The sequence below is a fragment of the Pezoporus occidentalis genome, unplaced genomic scaffold, assembly GCF_034315485.1.
Source record: "Pezoporus occidentalis ecotype Australia unplaced genomic scaffold, CSIRO_AGI_Poc_V1 ctg246, whole genome shotgun sequence".
In the NCBI taxonomy this organism is placed as follows: Eukaryota; Metazoa; Chordata; class Aves; order Psittaciformes; family Psittacidae; genus Pezoporus; species Pezoporus occidentalis.
In genome coordinates, this window is record NW_026914350.1 from 335,208 (window position 1) to 353,754 (window position 18,547).

The 18,547-nt window shown below is 48.6% G+C and overlaps 2 protein-coding genes and 1 long non-coding RNA gene across 15 annotated transcripts in view; 2 read left to right on the forward strand and 1 right to left on the reverse strand.

Moving 5' to 3' along the window:
• HOXA3 (homeobox A3) overlaps positions 1–11,775 on the forward strand; it is a 44,812-nt gene extending 33,037 nt beyond the window's left edge. For 10 of the 13 annotated variants that reach the window (XM_062622733.1, XM_062622739.1, XM_062622732.1 and 7 more), the window contains 2 exons: positions 8,214–8,802; positions 10,250–11,775. In XM_062622733.1, the coding sequence (XP_062478717.1) occupies positions 8,331–8,802; positions 10,250–11,022 (1,245 nt within the window). In that variant the 5' untranslated portion in view covers positions 8,214–8,330 and the 3' untranslated portion in view covers positions 11,023–11,775. Of the gene's footprint in view, positions 1–656; positions 873–4,947; positions 5,384–6,920; positions 7,337–8,213; positions 8,803–10,249 lie in introns of those variants that run through there. The other 3 variants (XM_062622742.1, XM_062622743.1, XM_062622745.1) reach the window with 3 other exon arrangements.
• On the reverse strand, positions 843–3,867 carry LOC134165704 (uncharacterized). The gene is made up of 2 exons (XR_009965618.1): positions 3,388–3,867; positions 843–1,650 (listed from the first exon to the last, which is right to left on the reverse strand). It is a non-coding gene; the product is annotated as an uncharacterized LOC134165704 (long non-coding RNA).
• A 1,937-nt stretch (positions 11,776–13,712) lies between the features above and the next one.
• Positions 13,713–18,540, forward strand: HOXA2 (homeobox A2). The gene is made up of 2 exons (XM_062622746.1): positions 13,713–16,746; positions 17,447–18,540. The coding sequence occupies exons 1-2, from the start codon at positions 16,365–16,367 to the stop codon at positions 18,190–18,192; spliced, it is 1,128 nt and encodes a 375-aa protein (XP_062478730.1). The 5' UTR covers positions 13,713–16,364; the 3' UTR covers positions 18,193–18,540.
• Positions 18,541–18,547: the final 7 nt, after the last annotated feature.

Genomic DNA, 18,547 nt, shown 5'->3' on the forward strand with positions numbered 1-18,547 from the left:
TTCTTCATAGTGTGTTACAAGGACAAATATCAACTAGCTTCTTAGAAGAGACTCTTTTGGGCCTTTGTCAGGTAATTACAGGTCTTTTTAGTTTCTACAGGAGTCCTGATGTAGCGTGTGGGAGTTGAGCAAGCCCTGTACAATGGCAGGGCTGAGACGGCTGGGGGTGGGGGGAAGGGTGGTAATCGTCCCACTTAGAAGGGGGCTGGAAATAATACTATTAGGATTTGGGCTTTCTTCGGGGGTTGCAGAGGATACGCGACGTGGAGCAGAGCGGCGGGCCTGGGGAGCAAATGCCGGTTAATTAGGCTAAGTATTAAAGTGCAGCGTAACCCCATATTATATGAAAATTTCCTCTTACCTTCCAATGGGCTTTGTGCAAAGAAATATTGATGTGGGAGGAAAAAGAACCAAACCGCTCTTCCTCCCCCCCTTCCCAGTCATCAGCATGTCTTGGATTTTTTTATTTTTTTTTTCTCCTCCCTTAAAAACTCTCCTTTAACACATTGTGTTGAGGCTTTAGAAAGCAAAGGCTCGCGCTAAGAAACCCTGTTCCTTCAATGATTCCCTATTTCAAATAAAAGGATTTAAGTTGACGTATGACCACGTGAGCACATAATACAGTGCATTATTGTGGCATTTGGAGTGGAGACCCGGGCTGGCTCCGTCTGCGATTACGCTTTTCCAGTTTCTGTTCAGAGCAAGCACTGCTTTCTTCTTTTTTTTTTTTTTTTTTCCCCTTTCCTCCTGCCCCCACCACCGTCCCCGCAAGAGCTGGCCATTTCACTGACAGCTTTCGTTCCTTATGGAAAGGTTATTGTCGAGCCGAGAGGACGAAATGCTTCGTTAGAAAGGATGGATTTTATTTTAAGGTATTTCCGTTGATTGTTCATTTCTGTGGTGAGTTATGGCTGTTCGAGGCAAAGGTCAGTGGCGGAGGCTGGAGGGAGTGCGTGTGTGTGTGTGTGCGTGCGGGTGTGTGGGCACCCGGAGCCGGGCTGCTTCTCTCTTTGTTTCAATTTGCTGCGGTAAATATTCAACTCTCCCCTCACAGGGAGCAGATCAGGGAGAGTTTGCTGCTTTATTTATTTTTCTCCATAGAGATCCCACACTGCTGTTGATGCCCAGCTGCCTCCACTCCAGCCCCTCCATTGCCATCTTATCATTATTTATGACCTGCTAGAGATGGGAAGCCTCTTTTATTGTCGTGTTTGGGTGTTTCCCCCGCTTTAATTTTATTTTACTTTTTTATCATTTTATTTGTGTGTTTGTTTATGCATTTATGCACTTGGGGAAGTGTGGGAACACAACTGGGAGGAGTGCTCCTCTGTCGGGGTCGTACTCGAGTGTGGTGGCGGTTATTCTTTTATGGGGGTTTATTCGGCCGCTGCCGCTCCGTAAATCGATGACTGTGTGATCACGCTGCCATTTTATTTATGATGCTTTGGTGGTACGTTGTTTACCGTGTGCGGAGGGCTGCGTGGGTGCTCAGATCTGGGGCAAAGCTTCCCCTTTCCAAAAAAGCCGAGGGAGCTTCCCGTTTTTTCTCCGCTGTGAGAAAGAGCTGAACCAAGAGCCAGTCATGGCTTCTAACAATAAATCGGCTTTAGAAATGTGGGCTTCTTTTTTCCCCTCTCTCTGAATGGGAATCTGGAAAGAGAGAATAAAAAGGGGAAGAGTGGAAATTATCTTCTAGGAGAATATATGCTAGTTCTAATTTCACATCCATGTCGTCGTTTACATAAATAAAGATATATCCATAAATGAGGATAAATATATTAAATATTTGCATACACTTATAAATACGTGTGTGTAGCTATATATAAAGAATGCACTCTACATTTTGAAAATTAAAGAGTACTTGACTAGCCAAGGAGAGCAAAATGCTACAGAAAAAAACACATTTCCCCTTTTGTCCCTGCTTGGGGAAGGTCAGAGCGCTGGGGTTCACTTTAGTCACTCCACGTCTCTCACCCATTCCTGCTGTAGCGTTTGGTACCCAGTCACTAGGTGCTTGTAATTACTCATCTTCTGAGGGGTCAAAAAGAGAGGGAGAGGGGAAGGCAGGAGAACTATGGTAAAAAACTCCGCTGAAAACAAACCAAAATTAAAGGTTATACCCACCCGGAGCTATTCGCGGCTGTTCTGCAGAGACCTGTTTGGCCTGGTTTCTTGCTTTCCTGCTCTTTAAGCCGCTCTCAGAGCAAAGCTGACCCAAGGAAATGCTTTTTCCCCTTCTCACAATACTGAAACACGTTGTACTTTCTCAGACCCGGCGTCCCTCTTCAGGGAGGGGAGGAGAGCTATTTCGTTCCCAGTTGTGTGTCTAAAAGCCAAGGTTGGCTTTGCCGTGTTTTGAAATGGGCCAAAACATGCCTCAAAAACAAAGTGCAAGCTTTAATTGCAGCTGAATTACTTGGCAGCGTTTCCTCTGATTTATGACCCAGTTCGGATGCATATTGACCCAGTTAAAACACTCATAAATAATACAGTTCTGCTCTAGAGCAAGAGAAGGCAAGAAGAGTTTTGGAGGAGAGAGAGATTTCAGGGAGTTGTGTAAATAATCTCAGACTTCTAAGCAAATAACAAAGAGCGCGTTGGCATTCTTCAGAGTCAGAGAATAGAAACAATAATTTTGACTAACCACGGCTTGCTTAGATAGTCCACCCCCTCTCTAAGGCAGCTAATATCATCTCCTAACTCTCTAACTACTTGGACAGGCACCGCTTCTAGAATTGGTTCTCTTTTTCAGAAACTCCCTGCATTGCTATTTCATCACTGAGAGATCCCCCCAAATCAGTCTTGAATTATGGTGCTCCCTCCTTCCATTTCGGAGCATCCAAGGACAAAGCTCTTTACAGGCACTATTTTATTCGGAAACTAAAAGTAATTACATTAAAAGGGAGGGGGGAAGAGGGGAAGGAAGTCCCGCAGAGTGGAACCCTTCGGGAAGAAAAAGCAGCCAAGTTTTGACCTAGGAAGCAGCCCCAAATGATGCTGGTCCCTCCCTGTGCTGAACCCTATCGGTCTCCGCGGAATGAAGCAGAAAGAAAATATTCGGCCTCTGGGAGTGAAAGACAGATAAAAGCAGCGGGGATCTGCGCGCTGGGACACTTATCCCAACACCATAGGAGACATAAAAAAAAATAATCATCTTCTAATGTTTAAAATTATCTCTTTAGGGAGAGAGAGGGCGTGGGGAAACTGGGCTAATAGGCGAAATCTCGCAAAATACTCTTTGCAGGCAGTGAGACGAATGGAGGAAACACTTCAGTATTCCTACGAACCACTTCGGTTCTCACGATTAAAGTCCCTTGCAAATCCTTCAATTTTAGAAAGACCCCCTTCCCCCCCCCCCCCCCCCCTTCCCCGCTCTTAAATACAGACATGTAGTCACAGTATCCTGCTGGAGTCGGCTCCCAAGTTTAAACACGCTCCCAGGAAAAGGTGGCCCAGGCTCTCGGCAGGCTCCCCACATCGGCGGGTCCCCGGCGGCCGCAGGTTCCTGCAGTCCCGGACTCGCTTTCCCTCTCCAAATCCTCCTTTCCAGCCCGGGGACTCCGTCGGGGCGCAGCTCTGCGGCTCGCTATTTGGTCGGGCAAGTGGGCGACTGGCCGATCAGCAGTTTCAGAAGAAAGTGTGGGGTTGATTATTGACTAAAAAGACTTTTTTTTTTTTTCTTCCGATGCAACATTCAAGGGGTTGTTTGAAGCAAAACGCATACGCGGGATTTCTGCCTCTCCTCCTACGCTCCCTGCTTCCCCTTTCATGTGGTGCCTTCTCACTTATGCCATAAGGAGCAAGTGTTTTCTGTTTTAGTGCTCTGTTTACAGCTTTGGTGCATGAAGTCATAAATCTTGCATAGCCATAAATGACAAAAACCATTGGTATGCGTAAGAGGCCACCCCAGCCTTATAGTGCTTTCTATTTCTCGCTTCCCTCTCGCTTTGTTTGTGCTTTAAGATGACGCCGGGCTCCCTCGTGCTTTAACCGCACTACTTATATTTGTAATGCCTTAATTAACGAAGTAACGTCAAATTTACACCTAGGCATTATCCGGAGCCTCCGCTGAATGCACGAAGCCCACAGTCCTGTTACCGCTTGCCAGAGGGGCAGGGGCTGCAACTTTATTTAAGTTCTCGTTTGCACGGTTGCTGCCGTTATTCTGTTGCAGGGAAAAAGGGGGGAGTGAACACCACCACCCCCCCCCAAAACCCAGGGCGCTGGAGGAATTGCTGAGCGCCCTTCCCAGCTCTGCCGATGAGCGGGAGGTGAATCTGCTCGGCGCCAGGCCCGCGTCCACGCGGGACTGCTCCCCACGGTTCCCCGCTGCGGGCACCCGGATCGCCTGTGCAGCACGTGTGTGTGTGTGTGTGTGTGTGTGAGCGCTTCTGTGCCCGTCCCGGGAGCTGGGGATGTTTGGCGGGGGGGGGGGGTGTCGAGGGGTGTTTGTATGTACATCTGTGTGCCTGTGCGCTCACGCATGCATGAGTTAATAATTAGTAACTCTAATGATTTCCAGCGTGGCTCTGGAAGCATTGCCCAGAGCGGGGATCCTGGTGGGCTTCGGTTTGCTCTCCCAATCCAGCCCCGGCTCTCCGGGCTTTGCTCTCCTCCCCGGGACTCATCAGGGGCTTTGCGGGGCTCCCGGAGGAGGGGAGCGGCAGAGGAGCTATTTCGCAGACGCCCCCCAAGCCCACCGGTAAGAGGGACAAACCCAAGCCCCCCCCTCGGCAGCACCCCCGGAGCCTGGTGAGAGCGAGCGACCCTTTGTGAGCGCCGTTTGTCTTCATTAGCATAATTTTCCTAGACTTCGGTGACGCCCGGGTGCGGGGGGGCCGCACTCCTTCAGTGCTGCGCTCCTCCGCTCCCTCCCCAGCCCCCGCCCTGCCCCAGGCTTCCCCAGTCGGCAGCCTTTCTTTCTTCCTTCCTTTTTTTTTTTTTTTCCCTTTCTCCTTTTTACTTATTTTTTTACCCACTCCACTCCCCCCACACCCCCCTTTCTCCTTCCCTTTCTCTCCATCCCTTCCCAGAGAAGCCCTGGGAAACATCCCCATCCTCCGTGCCCCGCTCAGGGGGAACCCGGCACGCAGGGGACCGGCTCGCAGCAGGGTGGGCAGCCTGGAGCAGGAGGGGAGCAGGGGAGGCTGGTGTCTGGAGGAACCGTCCCCATCCCGTGCGGGGCAGGCTGGGGGGTGCCGGGTGCGGAGAAGCTGAGCCGGTGCCCACCCCGTGGCCGCAGGGACCGGGCCGTGGCAGGCAGCGCCTGCTCCTGGGGTCGTGTCGGCTCCAAAAAAATTGAAAGGAAAAAAAAAAAAAAAGAGAGAGAGGGCGAGGGAGAGAGCGAGCATGCTGGCTTCCGCCTCAGTCGTCAGAAGTTAAGGTAAGCAGGCCACAAATACGCTGCTATCAGTCGTGAATGGCGGAGTTTATGTCCCAGTGATTTATGACCGTAGACTTAAATGTCGGTTCAAGAAGAGTTCACAAGCTGGGGCTTCCTTCCAGGCAGTGACTGATACCCTTACACTTCGTGTTCAGGCAGCTTTCTCTCCTGTCTTCCCCCCCCGTCCCCCGGCCCCCCCCCCCCCCCCTTCCTTCTCTCAACTTTGTCTTTATCTTTCAGGAAATCTTTCAGGGGGGCTGCCTGTTTTTTTGTCCTAGAGTCAGAGTTTGGGGCTCGGCTGGGGCTTACAGGGCAAAGATGAGGTGTGCTTGGGAAGGGGGGAGGTGGAGGGAAAGAGATGGGTAGGGAATAGCTTAAACGGGGTGCGGGGGAAACGGGGGCACTTGCGTCCCCAAGCAGCTTTCATCTCTGTCTCCAGGCAGAGGGTGGGGGGAGAGAAGTTGGTGAAGGGCCGAGAGGTGTATTGCACAAGTAGAGATGGATCCTATCAAGTGGGCCCTGCAAAAATTGGGGGCCCATATGTGTCTGTGAGACTTGGCCTTTTGTCTCCGAGGGGAAAGGAGAGCTCTTCCCATCCCGGGCACCGGCTGAGGTGACAGACTCCCCCCCAAGCTCCCCTTCTCCCGTTAGGTCGCTATTATTACAGCGATCCTTGTCGCTCTTAATCCCGCTATTCCCGCTTTCGCCAGGAATGGCCGGGCGCTCCTCAGGTTACCCCTGCTCCTCCAGAACTTTGTAGGAAGTGATTAAGTTGGCGAAGCCAAAGGCGGTAGCTGATGATTTTTTTTATTGCTATTTTTTTTTCCCCTCTTGCTGGCAGGCTGCCGAAGCCTCAATAATATTTTTGCTTTCGGAGCAAGGTTGCCCATTGTCTGCGGGCAGGAGGCTGCGGGAACAGCGCGTCCCGCGTCCCGCATCCCGGTTCAGTGTTGCCTTCCCTGCTTGCACCGGCAGACTTCCCAGCTGGCAGGGGAGACGAAATATTTGATGTCGCGATCATGAAAGTCAGGTGCCTTTGTAAAATCACTGCTGGCTCATTATTTCCTCTTTCTCCTCTGGTAGTGATGCCTATATTCTCTCTTTTAAAGGAATTGAGAAAAATCACACCAGGCCTCGATAGCATCAGGAAGAAGAGGCGAGGAGCTGGAAATTATGCGCGCTCTTCAGATCTCCATTGCTTTATTAGCTCGATAACATCCAAAGAGCTTGATTAGTGCAATGACAGGGTAGCCGCCCTGCTGTAGGTGTGTTACCTTCACTTTGTTACGATCTAACAAAGGGAATACTGTTTTCTAAGAACTTGTATAACTTGAAAGGCGTAGAATGAGCTCGTTTGGTGCATGTGTTGTGTAAGGTTTTTCGCCCCTAAGCATTTGTCCTCGTTAGATGTTTGGGGGAAAAGTATCCAGCTGGTTAAGTACAGGGAAAGTGGCAAAAGAAACGTGAGTTCTTCTGATCCGAAAAGACGTGGTTGTTTGTCAGCAAGGGGGGGGGGGGGGCGGTAAGGAACACACTTTAATTTCTGAGAACGTGAGCGCGTGTGGAAAGAGCTCCTAGATAGGAGACTATGCACAGGTCTCCTCTCTCATGAATGCAGGAGATTCTTTAACTGGTTATTTCCAGGCAGGTGACCTGTAGACTTTAACCTGGTGGGGGAAAAAATAAACAAATCCATAAAGAAAGAAAGACGGGGGACAAAAGAGGAGGGGAGAGAAAGGGATTCGCCCGGGCAGGAAAAGCATTCTCTGGGTTTGTGTCCACCCTCTCCCTAGCCAAGTGACCCTCATACATCAAATTACATAGCAGTTTCCAAGACAGAACCTATTATCGCTAAGTTGGAAGAAAAGTTCAGGCCGTGGTCATGGAGATGAACGCTGGTTTTTCAGGTTCCTGGTGTGTTTTTTTTTTCCCCAATCCATCATGTTTTAACAGGTAGGATCTGGCTGATTCCACGGAAAGTTGGTGTCTTGAAAATAACTGTTGAAAACAAAAGCCCAAACCAACTACCGCCCGAGCACCCAACCTGCCCAGCTGGCCTGGCCGAGGCGGTTTCGCCCTGCTCTAGGTGCAGCTAGGGCTCCGGCCCCACTCGCTGGTGGGAAGCGGGCGGGCAGCTGCGCGGGGCGGCCCCAGCCTTACTTCGGGGCCGGCCTGGAGCCGTCTCTGCCGGGGTGCGAGACCCGGGAGGCTCGGGGAGGTGTGCAACCGCAGAGGGGAGAAGGCGCTGGCTTTGTTTATTTTACCATCGAGCATTTCATAGCCAAGCCGAAATCTGTCGCTTAGGATCGGTGTGTTTAAATATCCCTGGCTAGGAAACCTTTCCACCCCGCTCCTGCCCCCTGGCACATGTAGACAGGAACAATCCCGTGTATTTCTTTGAAGTTGTATGGAGAGCCATAACCTGGAGAGAAAATAAAACAATGCCGGTTACAGGAGAGGGCTTGATCCTAGAACTGGAATGAAGGAACAACCCATCCCCTTTGCATTACCGATTCCTCGATCACCTTTACCTCAGAGACTGGTACTAAAACAGCCTCTCAGTGACAAATGATCAACCCTCTTGTGCTGTTTCGTAAGAAGCAAGAAAATACCCTAGAAAGCCCCTATCCCAGTGCAGCAAAGCACATATTTGTAGCTGCCAGTAAATCCAGGCAGCTTTTATATCGAAATGTTCTGCGCCTGAGGCCAAGTCATGCTGCTAAATATTGCTGACCACTTTTTCTTTTATGGCTTTCATGTCACTTAGCTATTGAAAGTAAGATGGATTTGTACCATTTCTTCACCCTGCTCTGCTCTCCCCACACCCCAGGTCTGCCCGGAGAGGCCATTGGAGGAAGAGCGCCACGTGACAGAGGGGTGCCAATGTTATTCTCCGAGGGTGTCAAGACCCTGTCAGTTTGCGAAATAAATATTGGGAAACAACGAAATGCAAAAAGCGACCTACTACGACAGCTCTGCAATCTATGGTGCCTACCCCTACCAAGGAGCAAATGGTTTCACTTATAATGCGAGTCAGCAGCAATATCCTCCATCTTCATCACTTGTGGAAACTGAGTACCACCGCCCCGCGTGCTCTCTCCAGTCGCCCGGCAGCTCTGTGTCCCACCACAAGGCCAATGACATCAGTGAGAGTTGCATGAGGACCCTTCCCAGCCAGCCTCTCCAGCCCCCTGGCCTTGCCGACCCACAGGCCCCACCGCAGCCAGCTCCAGCCCAGCAGGCACAGCCTCCACCTCCATCCTCTGTCTCACCATCTCAAAATGCCAGCAGCAACCCTGCCCCAGCCAATCCCACGAAGAGCGCAGCTCTTAACTCGCCCACCATGTCCAAACAGATATTCCCATGGATGAAAGAGTCTCGGCAAAACACAAAGCAGAAAAACAGCAGTTCCAGTTCAGGTATGAAACATGCTCCCCCCTTTCTCTGGGTACCCCTGGGCTGGCCACCCATCCAGCAGGGAGGAGGGCAGCCCTGCTCACCTTTGCTTCAGGGAGGGAAAGGAGGAGGCATTTTTCCTCTCCAAGTTGACCCCCTCAAGCTTGTGGAAAGGGGTTGCCACCACTCACAAGGGGAGCTTAGGGAACAAACCACTCCCTGCAAAGCTTTCCCAGCTTTGCAGGATGGGTCTGAAGTGATTTTGTTTCCTATGGCTAAGCCACTTGTGCCTTCCTGCATCTATCACATTTCTTATGTAATCCCCCCTCTAGTAAATCATCTCAGTGTGGAACAGCCCAGGCCTTAAGCCAGAGGCCTGTCCCAAGTACTTTGTTGGCATGGAGCTCTTAGATTAATAAGACAGTGACCTATCTCTGCTGAAGTGTAACAAGAATAAAATAGCTCATAATCACATGCAGGCAGGATCAATGCCCTGCACGCAGTCAGAACTTCTTCCTATTTTAACAAGCTGATTGGCAAAGTTACAAGCCTTGTAAACAAAAATCATTCCAGAATGCCATGAACTTCAGCCCATAAAATATTATTTGAGGGAGGGAAGTGTATATTAACACGTTTATTACTTGAGGAAACCCAAATCGATAACACCAGTGGTAGCTCCAATGCCTAAGAGTTGGACTTATATTAACCTCTTCCTCCCTTTTCCTTAAATGTGCCTTTAAAATAGAGTTCAAAACTTTAGCAAATGTCTTTGCCAGTCTGCTTTTTAAAGCCCTGGTAACAGTGCTGTTTATAGCCTTCCATATCATATATTTGTTTTATTAAAAAGCAATAACATGTAAATATGTCTGTGTGCCTATATGCAAGCCTAGCCACTGTATGTTCTATGTATATCTATCTATGTTTCCAATCACTACCATATGTTTATGCTATATGCTAGATATGACAGAAATGCTATACTGTAAATTTAATGCTTATATGTTGTAATGTTATGTTGTAGATACCTAGCTTTCAGGCATCTGTGGATGATATGTATAGATCAGGCTTTTCAGAGAAAGAGGGCAGCAGGTCTTTACAGCAGTGGAGAACAGCTAGTTCTTGAAGACCCTGATCCCACCACGTGAGCAGAGCCATAGTTTCACCTTCAAGGTTACTAAACTCCACTTGTGTTTCCTTAAACTTTTCCTATTCCTTTATGCAAAGCTCAAGATACATTGTATGCTGCCATTCTTAAAAGTCATATAGTGCTGCTAGTGAGGTGAAGGAGGTCTGTTGAGGTTTATAGCTTGGCATGACAGGTCATGCTATAGGGGAGAGTACTCATTGCATACATGTGCACCCATCTCATGTCCAAGAGCTGGACTCTCCAGGTGCTGGTGTTGTTGGCTATTGTCTGTGGTTCTTGTGTTGGGGTGCACCGTGCTGATTGTGTTCTTTGTGTGATTTACATAGGTGAGAGTTGTGCTGGTGATAAAAGCCCTCCAGGGCAAGCCTCCTCTAAGCGAGCCCGTACAGCTTACACAAGTGCCCAGCTGGTAGAACTGGAAAAGGAGTTCCACTTCAATAGGTACCTTTGCAGGCCACGAAGGGTAGAGATGGCTAATTTGCTCAATCTCACGGAAAGACAGATCAAAATCTGGTTTCAGAACCGCAGAATGAAATACAAAAAGGATCAAAAGGGCAAGGGCATGATGACCTCTTCAGGAGGACAGTCCCCAAGCAGAAGCCCCGTCCCTCCAGCTGCTGGGGGATATCTAAACTCTATGCATTCTTTAGTAAACAGTGTCCCTTATGAGCCCCAGTCGCCTCCGCCATTTAACAAGCCTCATCAAAACACCTATGGCATCCCTGCATCGTATACTGCTCCTCTTAATAATTGCCCGCCTCCTCAAAAGAGATACACGGGGACAGCAGCTGTGACACCTGAATATGATACTCATCCTCTTCAAGGTAATGGTTATGGGAATCCACATATACAGGGAAGCCCCGTCTATGTAGGGGGCAACTACGTGGAGACCATGGCCAATTCTGGGCCTTCCATCTTTGGTCTAACTCATCTCCCTCATCCTCCTCCCTCTGCCAACATGGACTACAGCGGGGCTGGGCCAATGGCCAACAATCACCACCATGGACCTTGTGATCCGCACCCAACATACACAGACCTTACCGCTCACCATCCTTCTCAGGGAAGAATTCAGGAAGCACCCAAACTCACCCATCTGTAAGAGACAGGAGTCACTAAGTGGAACACCAAGCCCCCAGCATTTGGAGAGTACTCATCCCTTCCCTTCTCTCTCCTCCCCCTACCATGTGCCCTCCCCTTCTCGTTTCTTTTGTTTGTTTTGGTTGGTTTTGTTTCCTTTGGTAAAAGCGTTTTCTAGTTTATGTGACGTAGCAATATTTGTTGCTTGAATTGCTCTATAGTTTCACTAGTGGATATTTATCTTCTTGAACTGTAGCCTTGTGTCTCACTTTGGGAGTATGCAGAGGCTTTATACTTTACCTTCTACACTTTTATCAAAACAGGGTATATGAACAAATTTTCTATAAAAGGAATTCTTAATGTGAATTTGTTCGTACATGATTGATCCCACGGGGAAGCAATTTTTTTTATTGCACTTCTTTTAAATAGCAAGAAAGACATCAAAAGCGCTTGGACAGGGACTCCCTGGACAATTATTAATACGTGTAAGTCTTTCAATGTGTGTATGCTGGTGAACATTCAGATTTATTTATTTTTTTTTTTGCAAACATTGAATAATCTAAGTGTTTAAAATTTTATTTATCCCCATTTGTTCATATTTATATATATATAAAAAATCTGTACCCTGAATATTCAGGAGGTATTTACCAGGCCATATGTTAGATGGCATATTGGCAAGCGTTGGAAGTAGCATTTGAAAGGAAACTATAACTCCTTTTATTAAAAATGGTGATAACGATGATGATGACGATGCAATAAAATCTGGGAAAAAAGATCACGGTTTCAATACTTTATGCTTGTAACATCCAGCTAGGCGGGAAGCGTGTGAAGCTGAAAAGGCTAAATTTGCTTTGAAAATTATACATTCCTTGCTGCTCACGTTCTGGGGAAAAGAAAAAAAAAAAGCAAAACAAAAAAATAAAGTTTTTATTCTGAATAATAAAGAGTTAAGAACATGTTCTTCACAGCACAAGGGAAGGGAGAGCCCTACATGACATGGGGAGTTGGGAAACTCGTCTGGAAGCTCACACGAGGATCCGTTCACTCACCCGAAGGGCTTCGCGATGCCTTTTCAGCATTTTATAGGCAGGGAGAAGGATGGTTTTTCCCCTTCTTTTTTTCCTTTTCTTTAGGAAAAAAAAAAAAACAACACCTTTCTTTTTTTTTTTTTTTTTTTTTCTCCCTTTCCCAGCGGGGTTTCGCGGCCGCCTCCTCCTGCGCCCGCTGCGCTGTGCCCGCCCGGCGTGGAAAACAGGCGGGCGCTGATGGCCCCCTCGCCGGGGCTCCGGGGGAGACAGTCCCTGGTGCAGCACGCGGAGCTTCCGCTGGCTCCCCGGCGGGCCTGCCGGCCGGGTATGTGTATCTGTGAATGAAACACAAGGGAACAGAGCTCCGGATAAAGCCCCGCGTGGGTGCTGAAGTGCCGCCGGGCCCCGGGCTCGCCCGCTGCGAAAGAAGGGAGCTGGGCGGCGGAGCCCCCCCAGCCCTTGGGAGGAAAGACGGTGTGGCAGGGCCTCTGCTAAAGGGGATGGATGCCGAGCATCGCTGCCTCCGGACACGACTCCTTCCACTCCCGCAGCCGTTTTGACCCTTTTCTTTAAAGCGGATTTAATTTTTTTTTCCTTTAAATACATATATTTATATTTAATTATTATTTTTCATTCTATTTTGAGGTGATTTCGTGTTTGCTGAGCTTCTTCCCTTCCCACCGCAGCCTGAAGCTGTGGGGGAGGGGAGCCTTGTGTTCCCTCTCTTCCCGCGGGGGTGTGCATGCGTGTGGATGTGTGTGCTTGTGTGTGCGTGTCTACGGTGTGTGTGGGAACACGGTATTACACAAGAACGACTGTCCCGGCCCCAAACGGGCACCGGCGGGGGTCCCCTGTCCGAGTCGGCTCGATGTGGAAGGCAGAAACTAGCCAGCGTGTGTTTAAATGCGATTTTTCTTCCTTTCATGCGAAATGTCTGTAATATTTAGATTGAAACTTGAGAGATAAATCAAAATGGACCTTAATAGACTAGGTAAAATATACCCCTGCACGTATATAAAGACATATTCCTATGCTGTGAGATAATAACACACGCTGTTCACCATCTGTATCATTTAAAGCACAGAAAAAAATGTCGCCATTTTGGTCTCATGCTGAAATATTATTAATCTTTGGGCTTTATCTTGTTCCCAGAACCATCATTGCCTGATGCTGAAGCCTTGTCATGCATCCATGAATCTATATAGAGCTTTTCTGCATAAATAGATAAAGCATGCTCAGTCAGAGAAAGGGATTGCAAATATATTTATACCGTGCTGTTTATTGTGTATATAGATATGTAACCGTGGAACGAAAGGTTATGTAGTCTGATATTTTTCATTGAAACCTGATTATTACCCAACACAGACCAATGACTGATTATTGTTTTGCAGGCGAAGGAAGCATTTTTGCAACATTGCAAGAAGCTGCTCTTTTCAAATGAGTGCCCGTTATAAAATTCAAGCCGGCCCCCCACCCATCGGAGCAGTTAGGTTAGATACAACAAAAGGTAACAGTACAGCCGGTGATTCTTACTGTGGGGATCCTTTAAAAGCACGAAGTACGTTTAGGAAAATGTCCAAAGAGAAGGAATTTGGCGTTTTACCCCCTCTCCCCACTCGGAAGAAAATAAAATACAAGCGATTTTCTCCCTTCTTTACAGAAACCATGTTCAACCGCCAGGTTGCGAATGAGAATTTGTATTTTTGCATTTAAGATTCGCCCGATTAAAAGATCCCTCTGGAGGCAGCAGTAATCGATTTGCCCAAGAATTTCGCGTCCTCTTTCCAAAGGTTTTTTGTTCCAGGTGGTTTTTGTATTAGACTGACCAAAAGAAACAAATGTGCAGAATAGAGACACCCACACAGGTTTTACTCACAAAGCCTGGTTATAGTCCAAACCTCTCTCTTTATTTTTTGTCATCCTGCTGTTAATCCCAATATTTTCCAGAGAGGAAAAAAAGAAAAAAATTAAAGAAAAGAAAAGCCTGACCCCGAGGTAGGCGCTGAGAAGCAAAATAAAACCGGACTTTTCCCACAAGCAGCCCAGTCCTCTGCCAGCATATTTTAAAAGCAGCTTTTTTCCTTGTTTACTTGCGTTTCTTGCTCTGCCTCTTTTCTCGGCCACATTTGATCTTGGAAAGAGCAAGAAGCTTTAAATGTGTTCTTAAGGGCCAGTAGCTGTCAAACCTTTTGGCGGCCAAGATTGATCGCGCGCAGGCACCACCAGAGCTTTGTTTGGACTAAAAGCAAGAAAATTAAACCCCTTGCATTTTCCAACAGCATCGATATTTGTAAGGCATCCCTTTTGAGGGATTAAATGACAAGTCTCGTTCTATATTTTATTTAAACAAGCAACCAGCAAAAAGCCCATTTAAAGTCTCCCGGCCACTCCCCTCCCCCTCTCTCCAATGCCTTCGCAGATATGCTACATCTTGTGGGTGCATTAACTTAAAACCGATTTTTAAAATGCACTTCGTGCAGGCTGGACGCAGGCTGATCCGCTGAGTGCCTGGGGTCTTGTTTTTTCCTTTTTTCCCCCCTCTTCCATTTCCTTCTTCCATCCTTTTTTTTTTTTTCTTTTAAATTACGAAGACTGTTGCTGACCCCTTTTTGACAGCTCCGAAAATAAAGCGAGGCGGCTCGGCATCGCCCTGGCGATGGTCCCTGGCTCCTGGAGAACACGAAGAGCGGCTCGGAAGCTCCTTCCCTCTCCGGCCCCTGCGCCCCCCACCCCGCCGGGCCCCCCGGCTCCACGGGAAGGCAAGTCCCATCCGGGCTGCCGGGGGCGGCTGCGACCGCAAGATTCATCAGGCTGGTGGCTGTGGCCAGCATTGTCATCGTTCTCCCTCAGCCTGGTCGGAAAACTGTGCCCAAGGCATCCAAATTCGGGAGTTCCCTCGATCTAGCAGGGGCGACAGGAGGCGGCGGCGGCGAGAGCCAAGCGTAGGTAGCGAGTGCCCGCCCGTCTCTCAAGTCACAACCCCGCAGCATTTGCGCTCAGCCTGGCCCGTGAAAACAAACCCGCTACCAGCCCATATATTTCCTGGTAATCGAAAATACTCACCAGAGCCAGCCTACTACGGTTATTAAGCAAATTATTGCAGCAGACGGGAATATCGTTTGCAAGCTAAGGCACAGGATTTGTTTTTTTTTTTAAAGAGGCAACAGCCAGACGAGTTTTCAGACTCGCGATTTGGCTCGCCCAGAGAGGTACTCCTAGGGTTATGTTTTACGGTCCAATCCCTGGAAGCCAACTGGAGATGGAAGTCATGAAGTACAAGGGCTGCTGCCTATGTGACTCTTCCCCTAGAAGCAAGGTTGCTGAGGAAGATCCTGTTAAACAATGGCTCATCACCGGCGGCCAATTGTTCTCCGTACTGTACACCCGATAGCCACCAAAAACGGGAAAAAAAAAAAAAAAAGGAGGAAAAAAAGGGGAAAAAAAGAAAAAACACAAAGAAAGAAAGATAAGAAGAAACAAACAAGAAAAAAAAAAAAGGAAAGAAACCAAAAACCCCACACGGGAAGAAAAAGGAGCCCATCGAGACTAGGTCTGGAAGAAGAAACTAGTTTTAGAGGAAGTGCCATTTTTTCCTAGGAAGAAAAAATCAAGACACTCTGCTTCAGAGTCCAGTCTTGGTGCAACTTCTTATGCGGGGGCCTGGCGGTGTCAAAACTTTGAAGATTAATGGATTACTTTGTTAATGACTCAAGGTGTCAGATTGAGGTGCTTAAATGATTTGTGAGGTGCAAAGCGTTTTCCTGACAGTCCCAAACAATGAGAGAAGAGTGTGCGGGTGGAGGCGAGGGAGGCAGCAGGCTGCAGGACAAGCAGCCACACACACACTCACACACACTCGCAGCCTCTCACACAAACATATCCACGCACATGCACCCTTCCCCCCCTCTCCCCCCCCCCCCGATCATTTCAGATTAGGACGCCAAGGGGATAGATACTCGAGATATCATTTCCCACTTTAAAAAAAGTGTAAATAAATCCTTTCTGGCCCCCAATGAGGCGTTCCTTCCCGACTTTTTTGGATCAATCAAACAGACAGTGGCTTCTTTTGATTAAAGCCCAAATTGTCATTGGGCAGAGGCAATCATGTGACAGCCAATTCGGTCCAATTTCAACCTTGTCTCCATGAATTCAATAGTTTAATAGTAGCACGGTCCCCATACGGCTGTAATCAGTGAATTAGAAAAAAAACACCCCACCAGCGATCTTCTATGCTATATTTTTTTCTCCTCTCTCTCCTTTTTCCTGGGCCTTCCCCCCCCCGAGTCCCCTGAATCCGAGCGAACTTTTTCTCCGCGGGGGCTGCCAGTTGAAGGCCATGAATTTCGCATTTGAGCGAGAGATCGGTTTTATCAATAGCCAGCCATCGCTTGCTGAGTGCCTGACATCTTTTCCCCCTGTCGGTGATACATTTCAAAGTTCATCAATCAAGAACTCGACGCTTTCACACTCGACACTGATTCCTCCTCCTTTCGAGCAGACCATCCCCAGCCTGAACCCCGGCAGCCACCCTCGCCACAGCGGCGGCGGTCGCCCCAAGGCGAGCCCCCGCGGCCGCAGCGGCAGCCCGGGCCCCGCCGGCGCCCCGCCGCAGCCGGAGTACCCCTGGATGAAAGAGAAAAAGGCGTCCAAGCGATCCTCGCTGCCGCCCGCCTCGGCCTCCTCCTCAGCCGCCGGACCTGCCTGCCTCAGCCACAAAGGTCAGTCCAAAGACTCGCCGCCGGCCCCGCTGGGCCGCTTTTTTTGGCTCCCCGCATCTCCCTGGCTTCGCGGGGGGACGAGGCGGAGGGGCGGGCGGGCGGGAGGATGGCGCTGGCCGGGCTAGCGGGAAACCCAAACTTTCCCCCAAGTTGCTTAATGCGGGATGATTTATTTGAGTTGGAGCTGACCTCTCTTGTCTCGCCGTCTTAGAGTTAGGATATTTGACAGTAATGAAGAGTGATAGATTGCTCCCGCTTAGCTAAGCAGCTGATGCATTAATTATAAATTGCGGTATGGCTAATATAAAGTTTGCTCTGGTGTGGGGAGGTTGGGTAGCTGGATGCAGTGATTTGGCAGAGGTGGCCGAGGGGCACGCAGCACCAGGCACTCAGCACTGCAACACAATGGCTTTACTGCGTCCAAAGGCGGCCATTTTGTTGCAGTTGCTATTTTATGCTATATGGACATATAGATATAGACACATACGTGTAGAAAGAGCACTTCCCCTCCCCCCCCCCCCCCCCCCCCCCCCGGGATGCGATGTGCTGGGGTGCTGAAACTCAACCCGTGCATTTATCTGTTTTGTGTGTGCGTGCGTCTGGGTTCACTTTGTCTGCTCTGGCGGTGGTGATTTGGGGTGCGCGTGGTGGTTGTGGTTTTCTTTTTCTTTTTTGTTTTTTATTTTCTGTTTTTTAACAGACCCCCTTGAAATCCCCGATAGCGGTAGCGGTGGATCTAGGCGGCTGAGGACGGCTTACACCAACACCCAGCTTTTGGAGCTAGAGAAAGAATTTCATTTCAACAAGTATCTCTGTAGACCAAGGAGGGTTGAGATTGCAGCCTTGCTGGATCTGACTGAGAGACAAGTCAAAGTCTGGTTCCAGAACAGGAGGATGAAGCACAAGAGACAGACCCAGTGCAAGGAGAACCAGAACAGCGACGGGAAATTTAAGACCCTAGAGGATCCCGAGAAAACGGTGGAGGAGGAGGAAGAAGAGAAATCCCTCTTCGAGCAAGCCCTCAGCAACGTCTCCGGTGCTCTCTTGGAGAGGGAAGGCTACGTTTTCCAGCAGAATGCCCTCTCCCAGCAGCAGGCACAGAATGCGCACAATGGCGAGTCCCAAACTTTCCCCGTTTCGCCTTTAACGAGCAATGACAAAAATCTGAAACATTTTCAACATCAGTCACCCACTGTTCAAAACTGCCTCTCAACAATGGCCCAGAACTGTGCAGCTGGCCTGAACAATGACAGTCCTGAGGCCCTAGATGTCACTTCTTTACAGGACTTTAACGTTTTCTCCACAGATTCCTGCCTACAGCTTTCAGATGCAGTTTCCCCCAGTTTGCCAGGATCTCTAGACAGTCCCGTAGATATTTCTGCTGACAGTTTTGACTTTTTTACAGACACACTCACTACGATTGACTTGCAACATCTGAATTACTGAGAAATTAAAGACGTCCTCTCCAAGGGTCCTGCTTTCTCCTCCTTATTCTTCTTCTTTACTTTCTCCCCGTTAATTAATTTTATTTTATTTCCCCCCTTCCCTTTTTCTGGTCAGTATTTTCTGGTTTTTACCTCTCTCTGCTATGCCATTTTGCCGTTTCTTACAAAGTTTTAGTTGCGTTCGTTTCTAACCTAGCCACATTCTAGGTCCTTCTATGAAAGCAATATATGAGGTCTGTAAGAAAGTGATCGTATAGGAATTGTATCTTCACTTTCTTTTTATTTTTGTATTGCATTAGGATGCATTGTCATAAGTATTTTTGGTAGAATAAATTCTTGTTTGCTACAAGGAGCTT